We start from the raw sequence: 20208 nt of genomic DNA on the forward strand, positions 1-20208 counted from the left end.
GAAGAAAAATTCTGGTGGCGTGAACAGTGCAACCCTAGCACCGATGTGCACCTACATCCTCTATTGTTTTATACCTACTCAGGATGATTCAGTATAGACTCGCACCTTCAATAAAACTGAAGTCACATAAGAAATGTAAAAGAAATAGCCCCCTGATGCTTTGTAAGTATTTACTAGCCAAGGAACCTGCTCGGAGCAAAAGCATGCCGCGGCCTCTCCTGAGCACCAGCCTGCACGGCACATCTGGTTAAAAGCCCGCGAATCGGTCTCCGCCCCCAAACAATGTGATCCGCTCTCTCGCTGGAGCGCATCTGGCTTTTGAGGTTTCCCTCCTGGCTCATGAATCATTCCCGATGCTGCATAGCTCCGGGAACCGCCTCCTGCAGCAGAGCAGCCGAGGCGTCGAGCGCGGCGTCAGGCCGGCAGAGCCGCACGTTCCAAGAAGCAGCAGCTCCCCCTTCCCCATGGCTTCCCCATCCATTCCTCATCCAGTTGTCAAGTCAGTCGAGCGAGGGATCAAAATTCTCTGCCAGCCTCGCTGTTGAAACGTGGCACCGCTACAAGCCGTCCCTGGGCCTGAAATGCCTCCCGGGACGGTCCGTGCGGGGTTTGAACGGGCTCCACGGTTCTCCTTGCAGCGTTGACGTCTTCCGGGATGCTCCTCGAGGCTTCGCGAGGCCGCGTTCCCCCGTGACCTGCGCGGCTTGTATTTTTGGCTTGCTTAGCGGAGGGTAAGCATTGGTGGGACTGCAGCTTCATAGCAACGTCTTCCTAAAATAGATCTGGAGTGCAAGGGGAGACTAAAAAGAAACACTGCCCTTGCCATAACGAAAAAAGACAAAGGGCAAAACAAATGAACGGGATCATTTTAACTCAGCAAAATATACCAAGTGGATCACAGGGAACGGATCCCAGCAAAGTGACGGGCAGATTAACACCTTTTATATTGCTCTGTTTTATTTGCATTGGAGCCATTGCACCAGCACTGGACAAACGCAGAGAAATCCCTGCCACAAAGCTGGCGCCCGACGACAGGAGAGGACAGAGGGATACAGAGACCAAGCAGCGGTCACGGCACACCGGCAGCCACGCTGGGGTCAAGACATTTGTGGGCTTCGCTGCAGAGGAAGGTTAGAAGGGCAAGTCTGAAGGGGAATAAATGAAGTGACTTTGTAAATGTGCCTGGGCAGCTCCTATCCAGTGTGAAGGGAAATAGTGCAATGAGCCCTGATCCAGGAGAGCGTGCAATAGGAAAGGGTCATTGGAAGGTGAACAAATATATGAGGAATGGGTGGGCTTATCTGCAGGAGCAAATGTTATCAGTTGGGCTAATATAATTATACCAGATGAACCCTATGAGTCTGGATGTGCGTAGCCCAGCATACAACCAGGCCACGTCAGTTTAGCAGAAATCCTTTCTTCCAATTTGTAAGCTACACTGAAAAAAGCATTACTACGGGAACGAGAGCGACCATAACAGCGCCAATCTCCGGTCCAGCTCGTGTCTCAGAGGTGCGCTGGGAAAACTCTTCCCCGTAGACAAGGGCAAAGAGAAGAGTGAGCTGGAAGTCATGGATGAACCAAACCCTCCTGGGGACGCTCTCCACCCCCTCTGCGAGTCGCAGGCCTGGCTCTTCCCAGGGTAGAGACTGCTTTGCTCTCTTGTTTTTCCATCCAAGTGTCTGTGAAATAGCCTTGTCCGCACAACCCCACTCCTCTCCGCGTCGTGCGAGTCTGAGGAAACGTTGGCTGTTAAGGCCACGTCCCACTTCCTCAACTGACCTCGCTGCTTCTCCAGCCTCGTGTGCATCGTGTGCATCGTGGAAATCCCTGGAAGGTGCAGGCGAAAGAAGCAAGCTGCCTCATCTTTACCTCGAGAGTGTGGCTGACACAAATGAGATGTTGGATCTCCTTGTGACGGGGAAATGCCCCCACCCTGACACCTAATGAAGGCGCTCTGCTCTCGGGGCACCGTTCTCTCCATGTTGGCTGAAAACCCAGTTTGGGACAAGCCCTTGCCACGTCCGTTCTCTCGTGTTTGTTGCAAAGCAAGAGAGAGCAATGGGGGATTTTCTTGGCTTGAAATCCAAGGGCAGAAAGAGAGATCTCACTTGGCGAGGTATGGAATGCAATTAAGGGCTCGGCTGTCTTCACTGGCTGGCAGGAGAAGAAAAGCCTCTTATCAAAGCCAAATATTTTCCTTTGACAACGCCCCCTCAGTTGATGCAGATACGGGGACCTAAGAACCTGCACATGCAATGTGCAAGATCATCCACCTCCTTGCTAACCGAGCAGGCAAGGACAAGAAAGGCACGCAGCTGCTCTATCCCGAAGCATGATGCCTCTCGGTGAAAAGGGGCTCCGGGGGCTCCCAGGAAGGACAAGGGGTTTGGGGCAATGAGCTGAAACAGTCATTGCAAATAGAACAACTAGACCATGATGCCATAGGGAGCAATCAGTAGGGCTCCTGGAAAAGTTTTTGCCTTGCGAATTGAACAGCCTACCCCAGCACATCAGCAAGACAGCAGATAAAGGCGATGCTATCTGAGCTCTCAGAACGGTGTCCTGCTGGGTTGCTGCCACGGAGTTCATCCCCTGAAAGGCACCGAGCAACGTAAGCTCAGACTTTCAGTGCCCAGATCCAGGCTAACCCACAGGCAAGTAACTGGAGCTGGGACTAGAATGACCTGAATGGGAATGGGCCTGTCACCCCCATTCCCCCAGGGCAAACCACGTGGGAAAGATGCATGCAAGCACCTCCAGTAGTGACCCCAAACGGTTTGCATTGCAAGGAAGCGCAAGGAGTTTTCTCTGCTGTGAATTTAAACCCATGCAGGCTCTTCCATAGAAAGACAGGATCTTCCGGGGCAAGGGGTTGCTCTTGTTTCTTTTACACTGCTCTGGGGCCAAGTGAAAGCCCCCAACGCCCTGAACGAGAGCACATCACACATGTGTTTCTAGTAACTGCCTCTGAAGGACCGATCTGTGGCCTGAGAAATATCCTGGCACAGATTGAGATGGGAGAATTGCAGATCTATAACAGGGGGCTATAGATGAGGATTTATCACCACATGCAAGCTATAGATCATCTCAATCCTTCCTGTCCTTCCATCCAATGAATATAAACTGATGCTAAGATGATAGATCAAAATATCATTATAATTCTCCCGTGATACTTCAGAAAGGAAGGGGTTGCCAGTTTAATTTCCATCTCTCTGAGGCAGACCTGGCTCCATCATTCTTTGCAGCACTGCTGAATCGAAGCTAGCCACCCGAGGGCTGGAGAGACCGATCTCCTGCTGCTCCAGCTATCTCTGTGGCTGCCCAGAGATGGAGCAGGGTTTTTAGATGCCCCATGCAGACAGCATCTGTTGTTTAACTACCGTGATACTGGTTTTGTGACTGCAGTTGCAAGAGGTTCTGCCCTCCCATGCAGTTTTTGTTGCCCGTTCCCTTTGCCCTGACTCCCCTCCCCGTTGGCTCAGACATCTCTCATTGCAAGTGGTAAGAAAGCAGAACGGGTTTGCTATGGGACCGTCAGAGCTGGGATGTCACATTTCAGCAGTCTATGCCAAGAGCTACCCTTTTGTCCTGTGTTTGTACAGGGAGGTCCTGGTCCACAATGAGAGAAATCTCGTGATTTCCCTAGAGCTAGGTCCCAGGGGAGAGAACAGTCCAGCTCTCCCTCCAGAGAGCCTCCCGGTACGCACAGCACGAAGTGCAAGGACCTGACCAAGCCTAACCAGAAACTCATCGCCAGGTACCGACGTTTAGCTCAGCATGTGCCTTCACTACAAGGACTCGAAGTCCTTGAACTTCAGGACTCATAGTAGAGACGATATCTTTTAGTACGATATCTTTTTTAGTAGAGATGATATCTTTTATTTGACCAAGAAGATTTTTTTGCAAAATCCTGTAGTTTTAACTGCAAGGAGAAACGCATCAGGATGATCTGACTGCTCTGCAGGGCAGTAGATGATGTCTTTCCCTTGACACCCTGGGTTTTTGTGTGGCTTTAAACACATAGACACATTTATCTTTGCTATTTGCAGACTGTTCTCAGTGGGGGCAGATGACAGGACAAGGAGCAATGGGCTCAAATTGTAGCGAGGGAAGTTGAGATTGGATATTTGGAAAAAGTTTCTCATTAGGAGCATGGTGAAGCACTGGAACGGGTTACCTAGAGCAGTCGTGGACTCTCCATCCTTGGAGGTGTTGAAGACCCAGCTTGATAAAGCCCTGACTGGGATGATGTAGTTGGGGCTGGTCCTGCTTGGAGCAGGGGTTGGACTGGATGTGACATCCTCAGGTCCCTTCCAGCCCTCGTTGTCTCTGATTCTGTATTTCTCTGTCTGAGGAACCCTGAACTTTCAAGGAAGCATCTCATTTTGCTCAAGGTGACGTCCCTCCTTCCCCTGGTTCTTGTTATTCATATTGCAGTAGCAGCTAGAAGGCCTGTAGCAGACTTGGAGTCCACAGTACTAGTGGCTGGGCAAGCAAAAAAATAGTGCTGGCTGCCTCTGGCCCTACACACGCTGAGGATAAAAGCCTGGCCTCTCTCTAGTCAGTAGGAGCTTGCCATGGACAGCAATTGAATCCACTGGAAACTCCACAGGCTTTGTCCAGGGACTCCAGCCGGGCCTTACCTTTCCTCCAGGGACTCCAGCCTCTCCAGGAGCAGATGGAGGAGAGGCTGAAACACGTTCCAGGTACAAAACACAGATTCAAACCTGACTTCTAGGCCCTTTGCGGCAGCCCACAGCTATGCCTCCCATGAATGTTGGCGCTGCCCTTGCTTCCCAACCATACACGGGGCAACACTCCAGCAGGAGAAGAGAAACAAGCATCAACACAAGGGAGCGACGGCATTTTAACAGCTTGCTGGGGACAGCAAGTATTGATGGGTTGGCTGGAAAAAGCCAGCCCGTTCTCCTAGCTGTTGGGGAGTTTCTGGCAGGGAGCGCGTGCTCTCAGATTTAGCAATACCACTGGGATTCGAATCAGTAAGCAAAGAATATTTCTGGAATGTGAGGTCAAAAGGCCTCGGTGGAAAAGGGCTCCACTCGGTGTCTGTCCGGCGGGCTGGCAGTCTCGGGCTACGTCTAGCTCAGGTCAATGGACTGTGGCTTGCTTGGGTACCGTGAATGGTGAAGCCGCGATACCTGACATTCAGCATCGGGCTGCAGAGCCCACCTGGGACCTTGGCGAGGATCCCAGCACGGATCCATCCTGCTTGCGCTGGCCAGTCTGGGGCCGAGGGGCTGCAATCGCACCTGCAGAACAGGTGCCCTCACAGGAGGGCTGCAAGAGAGGAGATACTCCGCTGTTATTCTGCTCGCTGCTGGAAAACGGGCTGCACACGGTGTCGCCCCATGTCTCTAGGAAAGGGCTCTGCTAGTAAGTCCCACAGGACACTGTGGTCCTTGTTCTCCGCTCACTCTGCACCTCGGGGGCGGTAAGCGAAGCTTCGTCCCTATTGTCTTGGGAACGGAAGGCAGCATGTGCCTTGAAAGTGCTCAAGATGAGCCCTGGTATTTCGAGGTACTCAGGATCTCATCTCACTCGGTGATGGGCAACAGGGCGCCAGTTTGCAGCGGCCAAGGACCTGCCTGTGCAGTTGGCGCTGACCTGGTGGCTGCTCCCCCCCGCACCAGGGTTTCCAGGTGGAAAAGTGAGTTGTGGCAGTGACGGGGTTTGTCGTCCCCCCCGAACAGGCTAACAGAGCGGCAGGTGCAAGAGGTCTCTGGGCAGTATTCAGAGACCTTGGTGATGGGCGCCTTATACCCACGTGCCTCCTCTGCTTGGGGCCTGCATGAGACTGAAATTAGGACAGCTTCTGGCAGCTGCTGTGTTGAGCAATCCTAGGTGCAGATAACAGGGCTGTGCAATGGTGTAAGGACACCCCCATAGCCCACAATGCTCCCACCCTTCTGTGAAGCACCACAAGGCTGTTGTCTTGATTTTATAGAGGAGGAACTTAGGGACTAAGTGAGTTGCTCAAGGTTAAACAGGAAGCCTGTGGCAGAGCAGGGCACTGGAGCTCAGTCTTCTGGGTCCTGGGCTGGAGCTCTGATGCTGAGCTGAACTTGTTCCATCTTGGGCATCCTTTGACCACCTTTGCCTGTGTCTGGGACACAACCTGGGGCTCTTTCATGCTCAGCGCGCTGTCAGCGTGTATCGCTCACACATCATCATTCAGAATAGCTGAAGGAGAGTTATCAGAGGGGTCGCTCTAAGCCTCCAAACTGGGTGAAAATGCAGCCCAGGAGCCTCGCCTGAGCCCACGGCTGGGTGCAAGTTTCACACACGCCTGCCTGGCACCGCTGCCTCTCGCTCTGACGCATGCCAGCTGTCCTGAGGCCACCGGGCTGAAAGGCACGGTCTCTCCCTGATGCAATCGGAGCCGTTGCTTCGCTCACTCTGCAATTGCCGGAGAGATGAAGCGAGGGCAGCCGGGGGGAAGAGACGACTCCGGCGGCAGCAGCGCGGCCTTCCTGCAACAAAAGCTCTGACGCACGCCCTGTAAATCATTAATGCAGCAGGCAGGTTAGACGGCAGTTGACATTTAAGATGCAGTAGAAATAACCTTGAATCTGCTGGCAAGCCAGGCACTGCCAATGCCCTGCAGGGAAGACGTGTGGTTGCACTGCTCCGACATGCCTCCCTGGCTGCAGTGTTGGGGCCAGGAGGTCAGGCAGGACCCCCGTTGCCCAGTGCATGGGGCCGTGTCCCATGCTCTTCAGTGGCAGACAATTTAGAGGATCTTCCAGTCCATCCTTAGGGGGACCTGTCAGCTCTCCCCTTCGGAGAGGACTCCGGCTTGCAACCTGGTGCTGTGGGGAGGGTTTGAGCAAAAGGACGAGTGCACCTTGTGAGTTTCTTGGAATCTGCCTCAGCCCCTGCTCGACCTGGGAGGACGATATATCTCCTTCGCCAGAAAGATAACAAGGGTAGCAGTACAGTTTGCAAGGCCACGGAGGGCTGAGAGGGGGAGGGAGCTAATCGAAAGGAAGCCATCGATCGTTCTCCTTCCAAGTATTGATCAGGGGCCGAGAAGTCTCCACCTTCTAAAGTAAATGAGATCCCAGGGTTGCCCTTATTAGTCCCCACATCTTCCAGGTCTGCTGGAAGAGCAGGGCAGGCCTCCATGCTGGGAGCCCCTTGTTCTGCCTCTGGCTTCCCCTGCGCTATACGAGGGGACGGTCAGCAGCCCCCTCGGCGGTGAGACCGCGGCAGCAACACCCCAACTCCCCATCTCTGTGGCAGTGCCATCCCCTGCTTGGCTTGCTTTGACTAGCAACAGGATCCACTGATCTGCAGAGCTCGATACGCAGAGGTCCGCGCCACGGGAGCCGGGCCGCCGTCCAACCTGCGCAGAATTGCACACGCACAAAGAAACCTTCCCCGCTGGCTTCTGAGACGCCAGCTTTCTCTTCCCATCCACGCGACCGGGGGCTGGGAACATAAAGCCGGCAGCAGCCAGGTCTGTCGCAGCACAAGTTGGGTTGGCATGACCAGACTGCAGGACTAGGTGCAGGCTGCTCTCTCACCCCAGCAGATACGAGCCGCCCAGTCATTTGATCAGCAAAGAGGGATTCAGGAACCGCGACGGGACAGGCCTGGGGCAGTCATTCCTGCGGTCCGTGCACGGGTGCTGGGGCGTGCATGTAGGACTTGGGAACGTGGAGGCATTCAGACGCTCCTGGGAGGCGGCACTTGACCTGCCACCCTAGAAATCTGAGGTTTTGCTGACGGTGTGGAGCAGAGGCAGTTGCCTCTAAGGGATGGACAGCTCCCAGCCTGTGAGCAGCTACCCCTTGCCTCCGTGTACCTGCCTGGGTCGGGCAGGCAGAGCAAGGGGTGCAGGCAGTGCGGACGCAGAGGTACCCCTGGCATGCCCGAGGCTGGAGAGAGCCTGTCCGTAGGCTCAGCCCCTTCATAGTCTCTTGCACTCACTCACCTGCCCATCCTGTTCCCTTTAGTCCCAGGCAAGGCAGGGCCTGGTGAGGAAGCCTGTTCCCCTGTCTCGTCCCTGGGGGCTGGGGGAGGGATAGGAAGGAAACCCAGGGCCTGGATGTTGTGCAGCCATCGCACCTTGTGCTCAGGAGAGGAAACGCCAGGCGCCAGGCCTGTCTCCTGCGGCAGGTGGGCAGCAGCTGAGCTCGCGAGCCAGGAGCAGAGGTGGGCATCGCCTACCTCGCCCCCAGCTGCCCATATCCCGCTCGCCCCGGCAGCGCTGCCACGATGCCCCCGCCGGGCACGCGGTGCCTGTCCCATGCCTGCTTCTGCGGTAGCAGGATGCCCTCTACTGAGAGCCCAAGGAACGGCCTCGGGAGCCTCCCTCCGCAGCCCCCAGCCCACTTCTCACCAGGTGCCCGAGCTATGGTTTGGGTGAAAGGAGAGACGACCCCAGCAAGTGTCTTTCCCCTTCCCCCTCCGCCCGGGATCCACGGTGGAGACGGAGAGAAGCGGAAAAGGATTTACAGCCCAGGCTGGGGAAACAGAAACGGCGCTCCTTCCACTCCTCCGGCACCCTACCCCCTCGCCAACACCCGCAGCCTATTCCTGGTTGAAACCTTGCAGCAAACTCAATTCCTCTCCTTGGCACCAGGGAAAAAATGTATTCCCTTCCCAGTTAGGCCACTTCTGGCAGCTCCAGGTGCTGCAGATAATCCCTTCTCAATCACGGCTGGTGATGAGATCACCCGCTGCCCTCCCTGTGCCAGGCTCTTGCCAGAGAGGCATTGGTGAGAGGGGAAGGAAGACCACGATCTGTCTAACTTGGCAAGTGGTGCAGAGGAAGCTGAGCCGGCAGCACGAAAGGACCCTGAGCAGGGCTCTAAACTAGCCGGAGGAGGGGGACCCAGCTCTGCTCCCTCCCTGCTGTGTCACCTACCTTGGAGCCAGCGCTTTGCAAAGGGAGGCCTGGGGAGCTCCAAGCCAAAGGCATGCCGGCCACCTTCAGGGCAAGATTTCATAGATTTCATAGACATCAGGGCTGGAAGGGACCTCGGAAGATCATCGAGTCCAGCCCCCCGCCCGAAGGGCAGGAAGTCAGCTGGGGAGAGCGCCATGCTCCCTCCACTCTCATTCCTACGCTGCAGAGACAGCTGCTCTGTCTCCAGCCTGCGGGATCATCAGCAAATCCTGGGCTGCCGCCCAGCTGACCACAGGTGCGGGGCTCCCAGCACCGACAGCAGCTGTGGGGTGCGGCACGGGGGTGCCTTTGTTGAGAGCGGAGTTAAACATTGCAATAGCAATGGCAATGGCAGGCAGGGCCTGGGACCAGGGCAACCCCGCCAATGCAGGGCTCGGACTGAGGCTTTCTATGTCTGATGGATGGACCCGCAAAGATCCCGCGCCAGCGGGAGCAGAAGTGATGCAGGACTACGAGGCAGCCATTTCAGGAAGGGGGTGCAGGGTGACACAGGATGCTCTGGCCTCTCTGTTCAACAGCCCCCACAAGGCAGGAGTCAGTGATTCAATTAATAATGTAACAAATACATACCTCATTTCCTCCTCCAGATCCCTGTGCCGGCCCGAAGATGGGAGGTGATGGGGGTAATGTCCCACACTTTGGGCACAGCTGAGAGTGATGACGGCAAGAGCTGTGGAGGGGAGCATCACCCCGGCTTTCAGTGCATGAAAGGCAGGACGATCTCTGCAAGATCTTGGGGAGGAAAGCGCGAGGGCCAGAGAAGCAGGGGCTGGGGTGGCTGTGGGGAGAGCATCGCTGTCTTTATTATCCATGTTTTGATGGCAGAGAGGCCCCAGCCGTGGCTGGGCTCTCCATCAGGCCAGGCCCAGTATCTCCACTGGATCAGGCCAGTGGTGGGTGAGAGAGACAACAGGGGAGGGCTGGATGGGTGAACAGCCTCCTTTCACCGACTGGCCAAAGTCCTGCCAGGAGGCATCAGAGGCGGGGAACTGATCCCAGTCATCCCAGTACACGTCGTGCTGTAGCATGCTGGGAAGAGCTGGCCCCGGGGTTTGTATGAAATCTCTGACACCCCCCACGTGGCAGCCAACGTCGCAGCAAGCGGCTGATGAGCTGGGCTGGGGAGAGCGCGCCCAGGGGGGGAGGCGGCGGCGGCAGCAGGGGCAGGCACAATCCTCCGGCAAAAGACTCCTTCTTCTTTCCATGCCAGCCCCCTAGCGCGGAGATGGAGAGAAAATAAGGGATATTTATAAGCAAGCCTGTCTCTAAGGCAGCACTTTCCAAAGGCTAATAATAGGGTTTGGGCTTGCTGGGCTGCATGATTCATGCAGCATTGCACAAAGCAGCTGGGAGGCTCCTGTGGTCCCCAGGGCCTCTCCCGGAGATGATGCACAGTCAGAAGGGGCCCAGGCCAGCTGCAGCCCAGCTCCCTGGCAGCGGGGCACCGCACGCTCCATCTCCCCTGAGCGGGGTTTTCATTTGTGGGACAGCCTCTCCCGGAGATCACGGCCAGGGTGGAGGGGAGACGGGGGTCCCCTGGTGTCAGGCGCTGCATGAACACAAAATGAAAGATCCTCCGTGGCCTCGAGAGTCTCCAGTCTACACAGATGCCCAGAACAAGCGACTGCTGAGCACGGGAATGACCCACCAGCCTCCTCTTCTTGCTGCAAGGAAACAGGAGAAGTGCATCTCAGTCTAGCGAGCGGTGCTCCTCCACTGCACGCTTCTCCAGCGGGGTGCATAGCCCTGAGGGAGTGGAAACCCCTCTCCTCCCACCCCAGGGATCCTGGCGTCTCGTCCCCACGGCCAGCCACGAGCCCAGGCTGCCTCCCAAGGCTTGGAGTGCAACCCAGGAGACCGGGCTCCCGGGCCCTGCATCAGCCATGAGCACTTGATTGGGTTCAGCCTCACACAGCTGCAAGCGCGCTTCAGCCCTCCTCCCGCTGAACGTAAGCCCAGCTGCCCTGGCACAAGGACAGGGCCTGGGGGAGTGGAGGGGCTGTGCTGGCTTGGCCTGTTCACTTGCTCTGCTCTTTCCTCCTACAGAGTCAGGCTGACCTTTCAGCTGCTCTGCAGGCACCGCTGGAGCATGCAGAGGGGACAGATGGGCCCTGCTAGAGCATCCCCCAGCACGGGGACACGCGCCGAGTCCCCGGCCACACTCGGAGGCCACAGGGGGCTGAAATGCACGGCCCAGCAGCGCCCGGAGAACCGGGAGCCTGAGCAAACAGGAGAACGGCACGATTGCAGCCCCTTTGCACCACGGTCCTGATCCCTCCTGCAGCAGCTCCATAAACACCCCCCATCCTCCCCCCCGATCTGCCCCATTTTGCTTGGCGCAAAGTGCAATCAAACACTTGGAAAGCTGCTCCTATCTCGGAAGCCCGGCCCCGGGTGCTGGCGAAGGCTGGCGGCAGGCAGAGAGGAGCTGGGCTCCTCTGTGCGGGGCTGGATGGCAGGAGCTCCATGCTGGCTACGGTGCAGCAGGGAGGGGAGGCAGCCCCTGGAGCTCCCAGGTGAGGCCCTCCGCCCTGATGGGACAAAGCTGCTGCTTGGAACATGGGCAGCTGGAGCCACAGGTGCGGCTTGTGAGTCTGGGTGATCATTTCTAGATCAGGGCTGTCGGGTCCCCCCTGACACAGAAGCAAACAAATCCATAGCATTTGGGGGTTTACCGCTGTACTCGAGGGGCCCTGCTACCCATCATTGCACTGGTGCGAGACCCTGGCAGTCGCTTGCCAACCGGTGCTGGAAGCGCTGAGTTCTGGGCTGCTGCAGGGGCAGCTCGGTGCCCTCTCATTGCAGATACCCTCCTCCCTCAGTCATTAGCCTCACGCTTCACAGCCTGCTCAAGGCAGACCCCAAAGAAACCCCAACACACACCCTGCCTCCGCTTCGTTCTGCATGAGCTCCGCCATGCAGTGTGCCCGCACCAGGGGATTCCCCAGGAGGGCGCAATGTGTTCAGAGTATGGAAACCGTCGGTTTTGCATGGCGATGCTTGGACCTCGTTTCTGCCGTCAGAAGCAAATTCCACCCCAGCCTTTTGCATGTAGCCAGGGCTCAGATGCAGCTCCCTCAAAGGCAGGTCGACGGGCAGATTGATCAGACTGGGAGCAATGGTTGGAAAAGGCTGTCCCTGCAAACTGAGGGCACTGGGACTTTGAAATGCATACAGTGTGTGCATGCGAGTGTGCGGCTAGGTGCGTGGGGGCATTTGTGCATGTGCACGTTGAACTCAGCATGTATGTTTGAAGGAGAAGCAAGACTGCACCTCCGCAGAGCAACAACTCCCATCAATCAGGGTCCCCAAAAAATGGAGTTTAACCCAGAATAAGAAAGGGCGGTGAAACCAGAGTAATTTAAAACAGAGGTTTATTGGACTATCTTTCCACAGTGAACATGAAAAGGAAGGTGGCAACAGAGGTGGGGCAGTGAGACAAGCAGCACCACAGAGAAGGGCTTGCTGGGCTCTTCCTAGCTGCAGTCTGTGTTTCTTTATTTCATCGATAAGTGGAAACCTGGAGGGAAGCAGACGGCTGGTTGGGTTTCAAGTCACATGTGAGCCCTCATGCGGCACAAGAGAGCCCAGTTACGCCAAGGTAAACGCTCTGGGTGGAAAGCCCGTTAAAAACACTCACGGGAGCACGACACACGCACTGCAGGGCTGATTGGTGACATGAGTTTCATCCGAAACTGAACCCGGACCCTGAAGTCACTCGTTTCCTGTGCAGCCTGCTGCTCTGAAAAGGGAAATTCCAGGGTCACCCCCAAAGGCTGTAGCAAAGCAGACACCGCTGATGCCAGGATGAAATGCCTGCTCTGCGAGGGACCTGCCCAAGACTGATGCAGGGCTGACACCTCCCATGGGCTCTCCAAGCAGGCCTGTGGCTTGTGCTGCTCCTTTGCACGGGGGAGAATTTCATCTCGGCCTGTACAACCTCGCAGGATTAGTTCAGGAGGATTAGTCCAGGCAACAAAGTATGGACAGGAACATGCCCTTCCCACAGTTTGCATTTTTCCAACCTTTTTTTGCATTCAATAGAGTAAATCTTCCTTAAGGATGTGCAAAAAGGAAGAAAAGCACATGTCCCTGTTTTGCCCAGCTGGCCCCTCCCTGCCTTTGGATCACCCGTTGTTTCCACTTGGGGTCCTACTTGCCATCCTTCTCCTGGACGGGTGCTAGACACCGGGTAGACTCTGCTGCAGACTGCTGGCACGGTTGTCAACATCACTAAAGACGTATCCTCCGGGGAACAGGCTTGCCCAAATATGCTGTAAGGCTAAATTGGAGCTGGAAGACTTCTCCCAGGAGGAACGATCTCTGCGAGCACAAAATTAAATAGGAAACAGAGATGGGGGCACCCTCTTCTTTCAGCCTTCACCAAGGGATATGGGGCTGTTAGGGAGAATGGAAACCTTAATGCCAGCACTGCAGCATGGAGCTGATTTATGCAGGTTGAGTGCTGGGTGAGGACGAAAGCAGACTGGTCCATACGAGACTAGGGGTAGATCTGACAATGCAGCTCAGCGTCACGTAGCAGAAGCAGGCGATTCACTGGCCCTACGGACCTGGCTGCCCAGGGACCACGGATCAACAGCACCTGGCTAAAGTGTTTCCCACGTACCTTGGTATTTTGGTGCCCAACCCAAAACACCTTAAAGAAGCCCCATTCCTAAAGCGCGCCAAGCACCGTACACACCATGCTGTCCCGTCTGGGGTTGCTGTGTTCACAGCAAAGCGGTCATCAGCCCTGTGAGCTAGCAAACACACAGGAGGAATGAGAACCGGGCAAAGCAAACACTTCTCCCCGGGGGGTGGATGGGGCTGAGCAAAGACAAGTTCAAGGCCAGCTGCAGGGGCTGAAACTCCAGGACATGCTCAAGAAAGACCTACTTAGACCATCTCTACCTGGGGAACTGGTAGATTAGTCTCTGTAGTCTCAAATCCCAGGCCTGTTGGGACACCAACTTCCTTGCCTGGTATTTTAAGATGGGATTTAAAAGCAAGAGGGCACCCGGCCCTACGCCTGCTCCCTCACACTGGGATTTCACGTGCCCGGTGAAGGTCTCTCTGCCAGGGCCCCAGCTCCGCTCTCCTCTACAAAGGTCATTTTCCAAGTTAAAGCCATGCACGGTTCCCTTCCCAGCTACTGCTCTGACCCAATAGCGTCACATTAAATCACAGCCTCAGTGCTGCAGCCTGCCCTTCTGACCCTGTGACAACAGCCTGCTCAGCTGTTAATCTGCCTAGAGGCCTCCCTGCCCCGGCTGTCTCCTCCACGGACCAGTGTGCATGGACCTGTTTGTGACATTTCCCTACCCCCCACTGGGCCAGCGACCAGCCGGCCTGCTTCAGCATCCCCCGACCATGCACGGGGCAAACCTACTCTCAGCCCTTCCCCAAGCCCCATCTCACTTGCTGGCTCTTGCATGCATGCTATCGCTGTGACTCTCCTCCCAGCACAAGGCACAGCTCTCAGGGGCTATTCTGGCCACAAACCAACCCTCCCAACGGGTAGCAAGTATGGCACAGGATTTGTGCGGTTCCTCTGGGGAGAGAGAAGCGTTTCCCACCTTCCCTCCCGTCTGCTTTCTGCAATTTTCTAGGAGACTGATGTAAACGTTGTTTCTAATCTGGCTCGTAAGGCAGGACAAGGCTGTAAAACCTGGATGCAATTAAGTACGGCATCAATCTGGGGAGTCTCTGCCAAAGTGGACTGCTAAGGAAGCTGGTAGCTCATGGAGCTGGGAAATCGCATCACAGAAATCGTCCTTTTGTCCCCTGGTGCCGTTTCCAGTCGTTTTACACGTAAGAGACCAGGATTCAAAGGATATTGCACAGTTCTTTAAAAATAAGCAACAAGAATAAATAAAATAAACAAAACCCCTGGCCATTTCAGGACATTGAGGACAAGAAATGAGTCACATGGAGCTCAAAGAAATTCAAACCGGAACCTGGGAAAAGGCAGAACTTGCAAAGTCACAGTTTTTGCTTTTTGCTCCAAAGTGCAAGTGTTTCCTTGGACCACGCTCTCTGGGCAGGGGGCTCCTAGCACCCCTTCTCTATGGGATGAGATGGACTGTCCTGGTGACAGAGATTCTCTGCGTTTAAGGATCAGTGTCTCTGCTGTGGTCTCTTTTTTATGTGCTAATGTCTGAAAATGGTTGAGAAGAGTAGGCAAGCAGCTATTAAATAGATGAGGACTATTGAGAAAGAGAGACAGCAAGGGAGAGAGAAGAGGCTCTGGATTTTCTTGGTAGCAAACTGTATCCTGGAGCACAGCTGAACACAGTCGCATCTTGTTGTTGTAGTTGTTTCTCTTCTCTAGCCCAATAAGCCATGATGCAGGCAGCAGCGGGGATGTGTATTCGTAGGTGGCTGCAGGATTTTCAAACGGCTTCTTACCAATATGTTCTGGAAACAGACTGTGTAGGCAGAGCGGAGACCTGACACCACGAACCGAGAGCGGACGATGTACCCTTTGCAGCTGGAGGCTCGCAGAGTGAAATCACTGGGGGGATCTTTATTACTGAATCTTACAAGCACATTTTTTCTAAAGGGGGATTTTGGGAAGGCGTAAGCAGCTGGCCAGCAATGAGCCTTTTTTGGTCCGCTGGGTGCACTGCTAACCTCCCATCTTTTTCCTGGCTTGCTTTGACCTCCGGGGCTTGAGGATGGTGTAGTTGGCGTACGACGTGTGCTGTTCGGACAGGAAAGGGATGTAGAACGCACGCAGCAACTTGGAGGACCTAAAAGCCAAAGGGAAACAGAAGGTGGGCATAGTGGTAGGCACAGGCAAAGGAGGACAGAAAGACTGATGGTGCTTGGGATGGGACATGGGCTGCAGGCCTCACGACAGTCATGTGGGGAACAGCAACAACAGAGGCACGATAAGCTCCACTCTGGCCTTTCTCTCATCAGCCGAAATGCAGGGTGGGCAGGCACCTCAGGGGGCTTCATGCGCGAGCCCAGCAAGGAGGAGAAACCCCTTGAGCTCTTACCACTTTTGCCTAGACTGCTACAGCCAGAGCTGTTGCGTCAGGACGGCCAGCCCCAGTGCAGCCCTCCTTGTCGGTCCAGAACATTTCCCCCCATCGTCCTGCCGTATAAGTCGGGGGCTATGCTTACGAAAAGCAACGTACTTCCAGATGTTATAGCCCCAGGGGGAAGTCAGCACAGCCCTGGCGAGGCCTCTGGTGCAATAAGGGGACACAGCACGATGACTTCAAAACTCTCACCCAGCCCCGAGCTGCGCCGAGTGCAACAGAGAAGCAGGTCCGCATGCAGCTTTCCCATGCTCCTCACTCTAGGATGCAACCTGCTCTCCCCTCCACCTCTCTCCCGCGGCAGAAAGCAACCCGCAAGCTCTATGGGTTCGGCATACTGCTGTTCTGCTGAGCATCTTGCATGAGGGAAGAGAGGAACCGCCCTCAGCCCTGGTAGAGAGGATGCGTGGCAGGCTGTCAGTCTTCCCTGGGTTGCCCACCCTGTGACCCTCCAGGGCTGGAAGCTAGTGTTTAACAGCATTTTGCCACAATTGGACCAATTCGGGTACTTATGTGTGACAGGCTTGATGGCGGCAGCAAATTAGCGCTCTTTTGTTTGGCTGCTAATTGCCGGAGCGCTGCTAGCTTGGTACATTTTAAGCGCGTGAATTCTTCTGCTGAGCAGATCGTATTAATTCCGTCTCTAAATACGGAGTGCAAAAATAAGATAATTTCCTTCAGCCTCGGCTCTGAAGCTGCCAGTGAAAAGCTAAGCGATACTTAGCAATTTCTAGACATTGGTGGCGGGGCACAGGGCCTTTTTATTCCAAACATGGGAGCTAATTTTAAGCCTTTATCTCTTTCGGATTACATTTGCTGGGAAATTACCAGCTCTGATAGAGGTAAAACTCATGCCAGCCATGCAAACGTCTTCCAGGAAACGAAAGGCTGGAGAGGCAGCAGGACTGGTCAAATCTCTGGGCTGCGACGTGCTGAGACGCCAGAGACAGAAAACAGCCTCCCAGGCGCGAGCTCTCTGCTCAGGCCGGAGATGCCCTGTGATTTGGGCAGCTTGCAGATAGCGCAGGGGAGACTGGAGTCGTGCGCAATCCAACTGTGCCAGGCAGCCTAATTAAAGGGGAAGTTACTGGGCCTTGATTGCTTTCTATATAGCCGCCTCGAGGCATATTTCTAAAGCAAAGACGCAGCCTAAAGACAAAGGCAGGAACTGCCATTGTGAGCACTGGCTCTGCGTGGACTACATCGGCGCACAGGAAAACAGCACGGCTGGGTATCAAGCTGAGACCGGCAGCCTCCCGATTCCCTGCAGCTTGCTACCGGGAAAGCCTGGTGCGCCGTTTCTTGTTTGTACCTAGAGTCGGGTTCAGGGCGCCTCTGTGCTAGGGGCTGAACAAACACATCGCAGAGGACGTTCCCTGCCCTCGAAGAGTTTACAGCCCGAAGAGATGAAGGGCTGGGGGAAGTATCATGCTTTCCATATGACTGAGGCATGAAGTCCTAATGGCTGGTCCCAGAGGCAGGGGTGACAGCCTGCAGCTTTCCCCAGGCTCCACCCTCACCCCAAGACCGTGCATCCTCTCAACACCGAGCAGCACTTGGCCCTCCTCTCTGCCAAGCCCAGGGTCTGCATTTTGGGCTGTGACATGCTGAGGAATTCCCTCCAGAGAACAAAACTTTGTGCAACAACATTCAGAGCCTTTACGAATCGCATGGCACCCGGGATGTTCCCCGAAGTAAAACAGCAATTGCAAATCACACTGCCCTGTGAATGCTGAAGTGCTCAGCCCTGGGCCTGCTCAGTGAAAGCAGGTAGCGGGAAGCAATGGCAGCCCCTGGAAGAGCAGCTTGTGCCCTTCCATCTCTGCACCTTGGAGCTAACAGACACTGCATCATCGCCGAGCCCTACTGGGCCCAGCTGTCCTCCGTTGCCCCAGCCCTAGCATCACAGAGCTTGCTGTGCACACAGGCTCTGAGCCTGTGGCTCTGCAGCGAGAGGCTTATTCTCACTTCATTTCACGTTGGAGAGCAGTGTGGAGCTGTTCTGGAGCTTGTGAAAAAACAGGACCGTGAATAACGAGCAAGGAAGCCGGCGTGCTATGGGAGGAGGGCAGCAGAACGTGTGCAGGGACTGAGCACCAGGCCTGGGTAGGGAAGAAGAACAGCTTGTGTTTGAGGGAGGTCATTTGTTTAATTTGCCGAAGGTGGCACCCAGGGCTGTGTGGCAGACTCGGAGCGTGCAGACTGCACGGTGAAACTGCCTCAAATTACCCCATCCGGAGACGCATCACGTTGACAACAGAGCCCTCTCCCTCCTCTCCGACTTGAAGCTGTCTTGCCAGTGCTGCGTGAGCCGCTGGCATGCTGGTAACAGAGGAGCTGATTTTTGAAGCGGCGGCACTTAATAGCCGAAATCCCCAACGAGGCTGCAATTAGCACTGGCGTGTCCCAGAGACATGCAGAAACGCCATTAGCATGTCCCCAGCTCCCATCCCTTCCACCTGTTCACCAACAGCGCTCCTTGTGCTGCGTCTTATGCTCTAGAGGTGTTAAGCATATGGCCGGCACATGTGATGCAGCCCACATGATGTGCCCCTGCGGTCTCAGCTACACAATCCAGCAACCACTGAAACACATTGCTAGCACTCACGGTGAGGAAGCAAAGCCCCAAGGATGGCCAGCCCTGACTCTGAAAGTAAGTCTCCTCTACAGGAGTTTGACACTCAGGCACTGGGGTTTTTCAATCAGGGCTATGGGATGCCTAACACGCCTTTGCTAACGAGACTGCTGCCTCTGCAGTGCTATTGAAGATCTTATCAACAGGATTAAGACAGCCGGAAAGGAGAGAATTCACACCAACTCCAATTATCCAGCCTGAGGACCCAAGTAAAACCAAAGACAGGCATCCTAAAAATAAAAACAGCTCTGACACCAAAGACATCACAGCTCAGCTCTTAAGAGGTGATCCCCCCAGGTACACTTGCCTCTTCAGTCCACTTGCTTTCACAAGGCAGGTGCTGGCACCAGCGCATCTGGCACTCAGGAACTGAGCTTCCATACTTGTTAAGCAGCAGCCAGTTTCTAGCAGAAGAGATGCATCTCATTTTGGTCCTACTGGGCACTGAGGCACAAGGCTGCTCTGCGCTAGGCTGCTCCACATGCAAGGGTGAGTCTTGGAGGGTTGTGTGCAACTCTTGGTGCAACTTCCAGCAGTGGCGAGCAGTGGTGGGAGACAAATCTTTCTCACCTGCAGCCTAATCCAGGTCAGACTTTGCAACCCAAGACACTACATGACATACTAAGAGGTGGAGAAACACACAATGCTGAACAGATGGGATTTTCATAGTTTCTTCTGTATTTGTACTCTTGGAGCCTATGTAATCTTGACCAGCAGAGAGCATTGCTTCATGGGCTTCATCGAGCCAACTTGAGAGCTATGAAGTGGAGGTGAAAGGGTCTAATCCAATGCTTGCTTGGAGACTATGCAATTCTTTCATTGATTTCAACGTGTATGAGAGTAGGAGCAAAGGGAATGGGGCTCCGTGCGTGCCCAAAGTCCCTCCTTCTGGGAGGGAGAGCTAGATGCACTTCAAGAAATAAAGAGATATTTCTCCCTGCATCTTGCAGTCTCAATTCACCCTGCCAAGTGTCCAAGCGCCACCAGAGATACTGAAGGAAGCACTAGGGGAGAGAGGAGACAGTGGAGGGAGCAGGAGCCAGGATGAGCTGCCACCATTCGGACTCTGTCTAAGTGAATAAATTCCACCCTGCTCACTAGCTTAATCAGAGATTTGGCTATTTTAAAAAAAAAAAAATCATTCTAGCCAACAGAAAGCAGAGCACGGCACGATGGCAGGAGCCCGAGTCTCTTACCAAACCAAGGGTGAGGATATTTTAGCAGGAAGGGGGGTGGATCGTTAATCTTGCATTAAGACTATTTTACGATGGAAACCACAAGGGCAAGAGTGCAAGTGCCTGGGGCTAGCAGATGCCTCAGCCTAAAGAGCTGGAAAATATGCGCTCCTCAGCGGGGAGCTGTAATATATTTCCCTTTCTCCATGCCAGAACTGGAGCGCTCAGCCAATATAGAATTAAATGGACCTGGACAACGCATCTGCCTGAGAAGCATAATTAGCTGGTGGCTGGGAGCTCTCTCTAATTCAATTAGCAGTGCCGTTTATCAGAGCCAGCTGAGATTTCCATTTGCGCTCGCTGACGTCAATGCGAGACTCGCAGCGAGTCCCAGAAGCCTCCAGTTCAGCA

The 20208-nt window shown here is 54.8% G+C and overlaps 1 protein-coding gene across 4 annotated transcripts in view; it reads right to left on the reverse strand.

Moving 5' to 3' along the window:
• Positions 1 to 12315: 12315 nt before the first annotated feature.
• ALG9 (ALG9, alpha-1,2-mannosyltransferase) overlaps positions 12316 to 20208 on the reverse strand; it is a 38700-nt gene continuing 30807 nt past the window's right edge. For 3 of the 4 annotated variants that reach the window (XM_025207658.1, XM_025207659.1, XM_025207661.1), the window contains one exon: positions 12316 to 15690. In XM_025207658.1, coding sequence (XP_025063443.1) covers positions 15567 to 15690 — 124 coding nt within the window. In that variant the 3' untranslated portion in view covers positions 12316 to 15566. The remainder of the gene's footprint in view (positions 15691 to 20208) is intronic. The other variant, XM_025207657.1, reaches the window with a different exon arrangement.

This window comes from Alligator sinensis, unplaced genomic scaffold, assembly GCF_000455745.1.
Source record: "Alligator sinensis unplaced genomic scaffold, ASM45574v1 scaffold1241_1, whole genome shotgun sequence".
Taxonomy (NCBI): domain Eukaryota; kingdom Metazoa; phylum Chordata; order Crocodylia; family Alligatoridae; genus Alligator; species Alligator sinensis.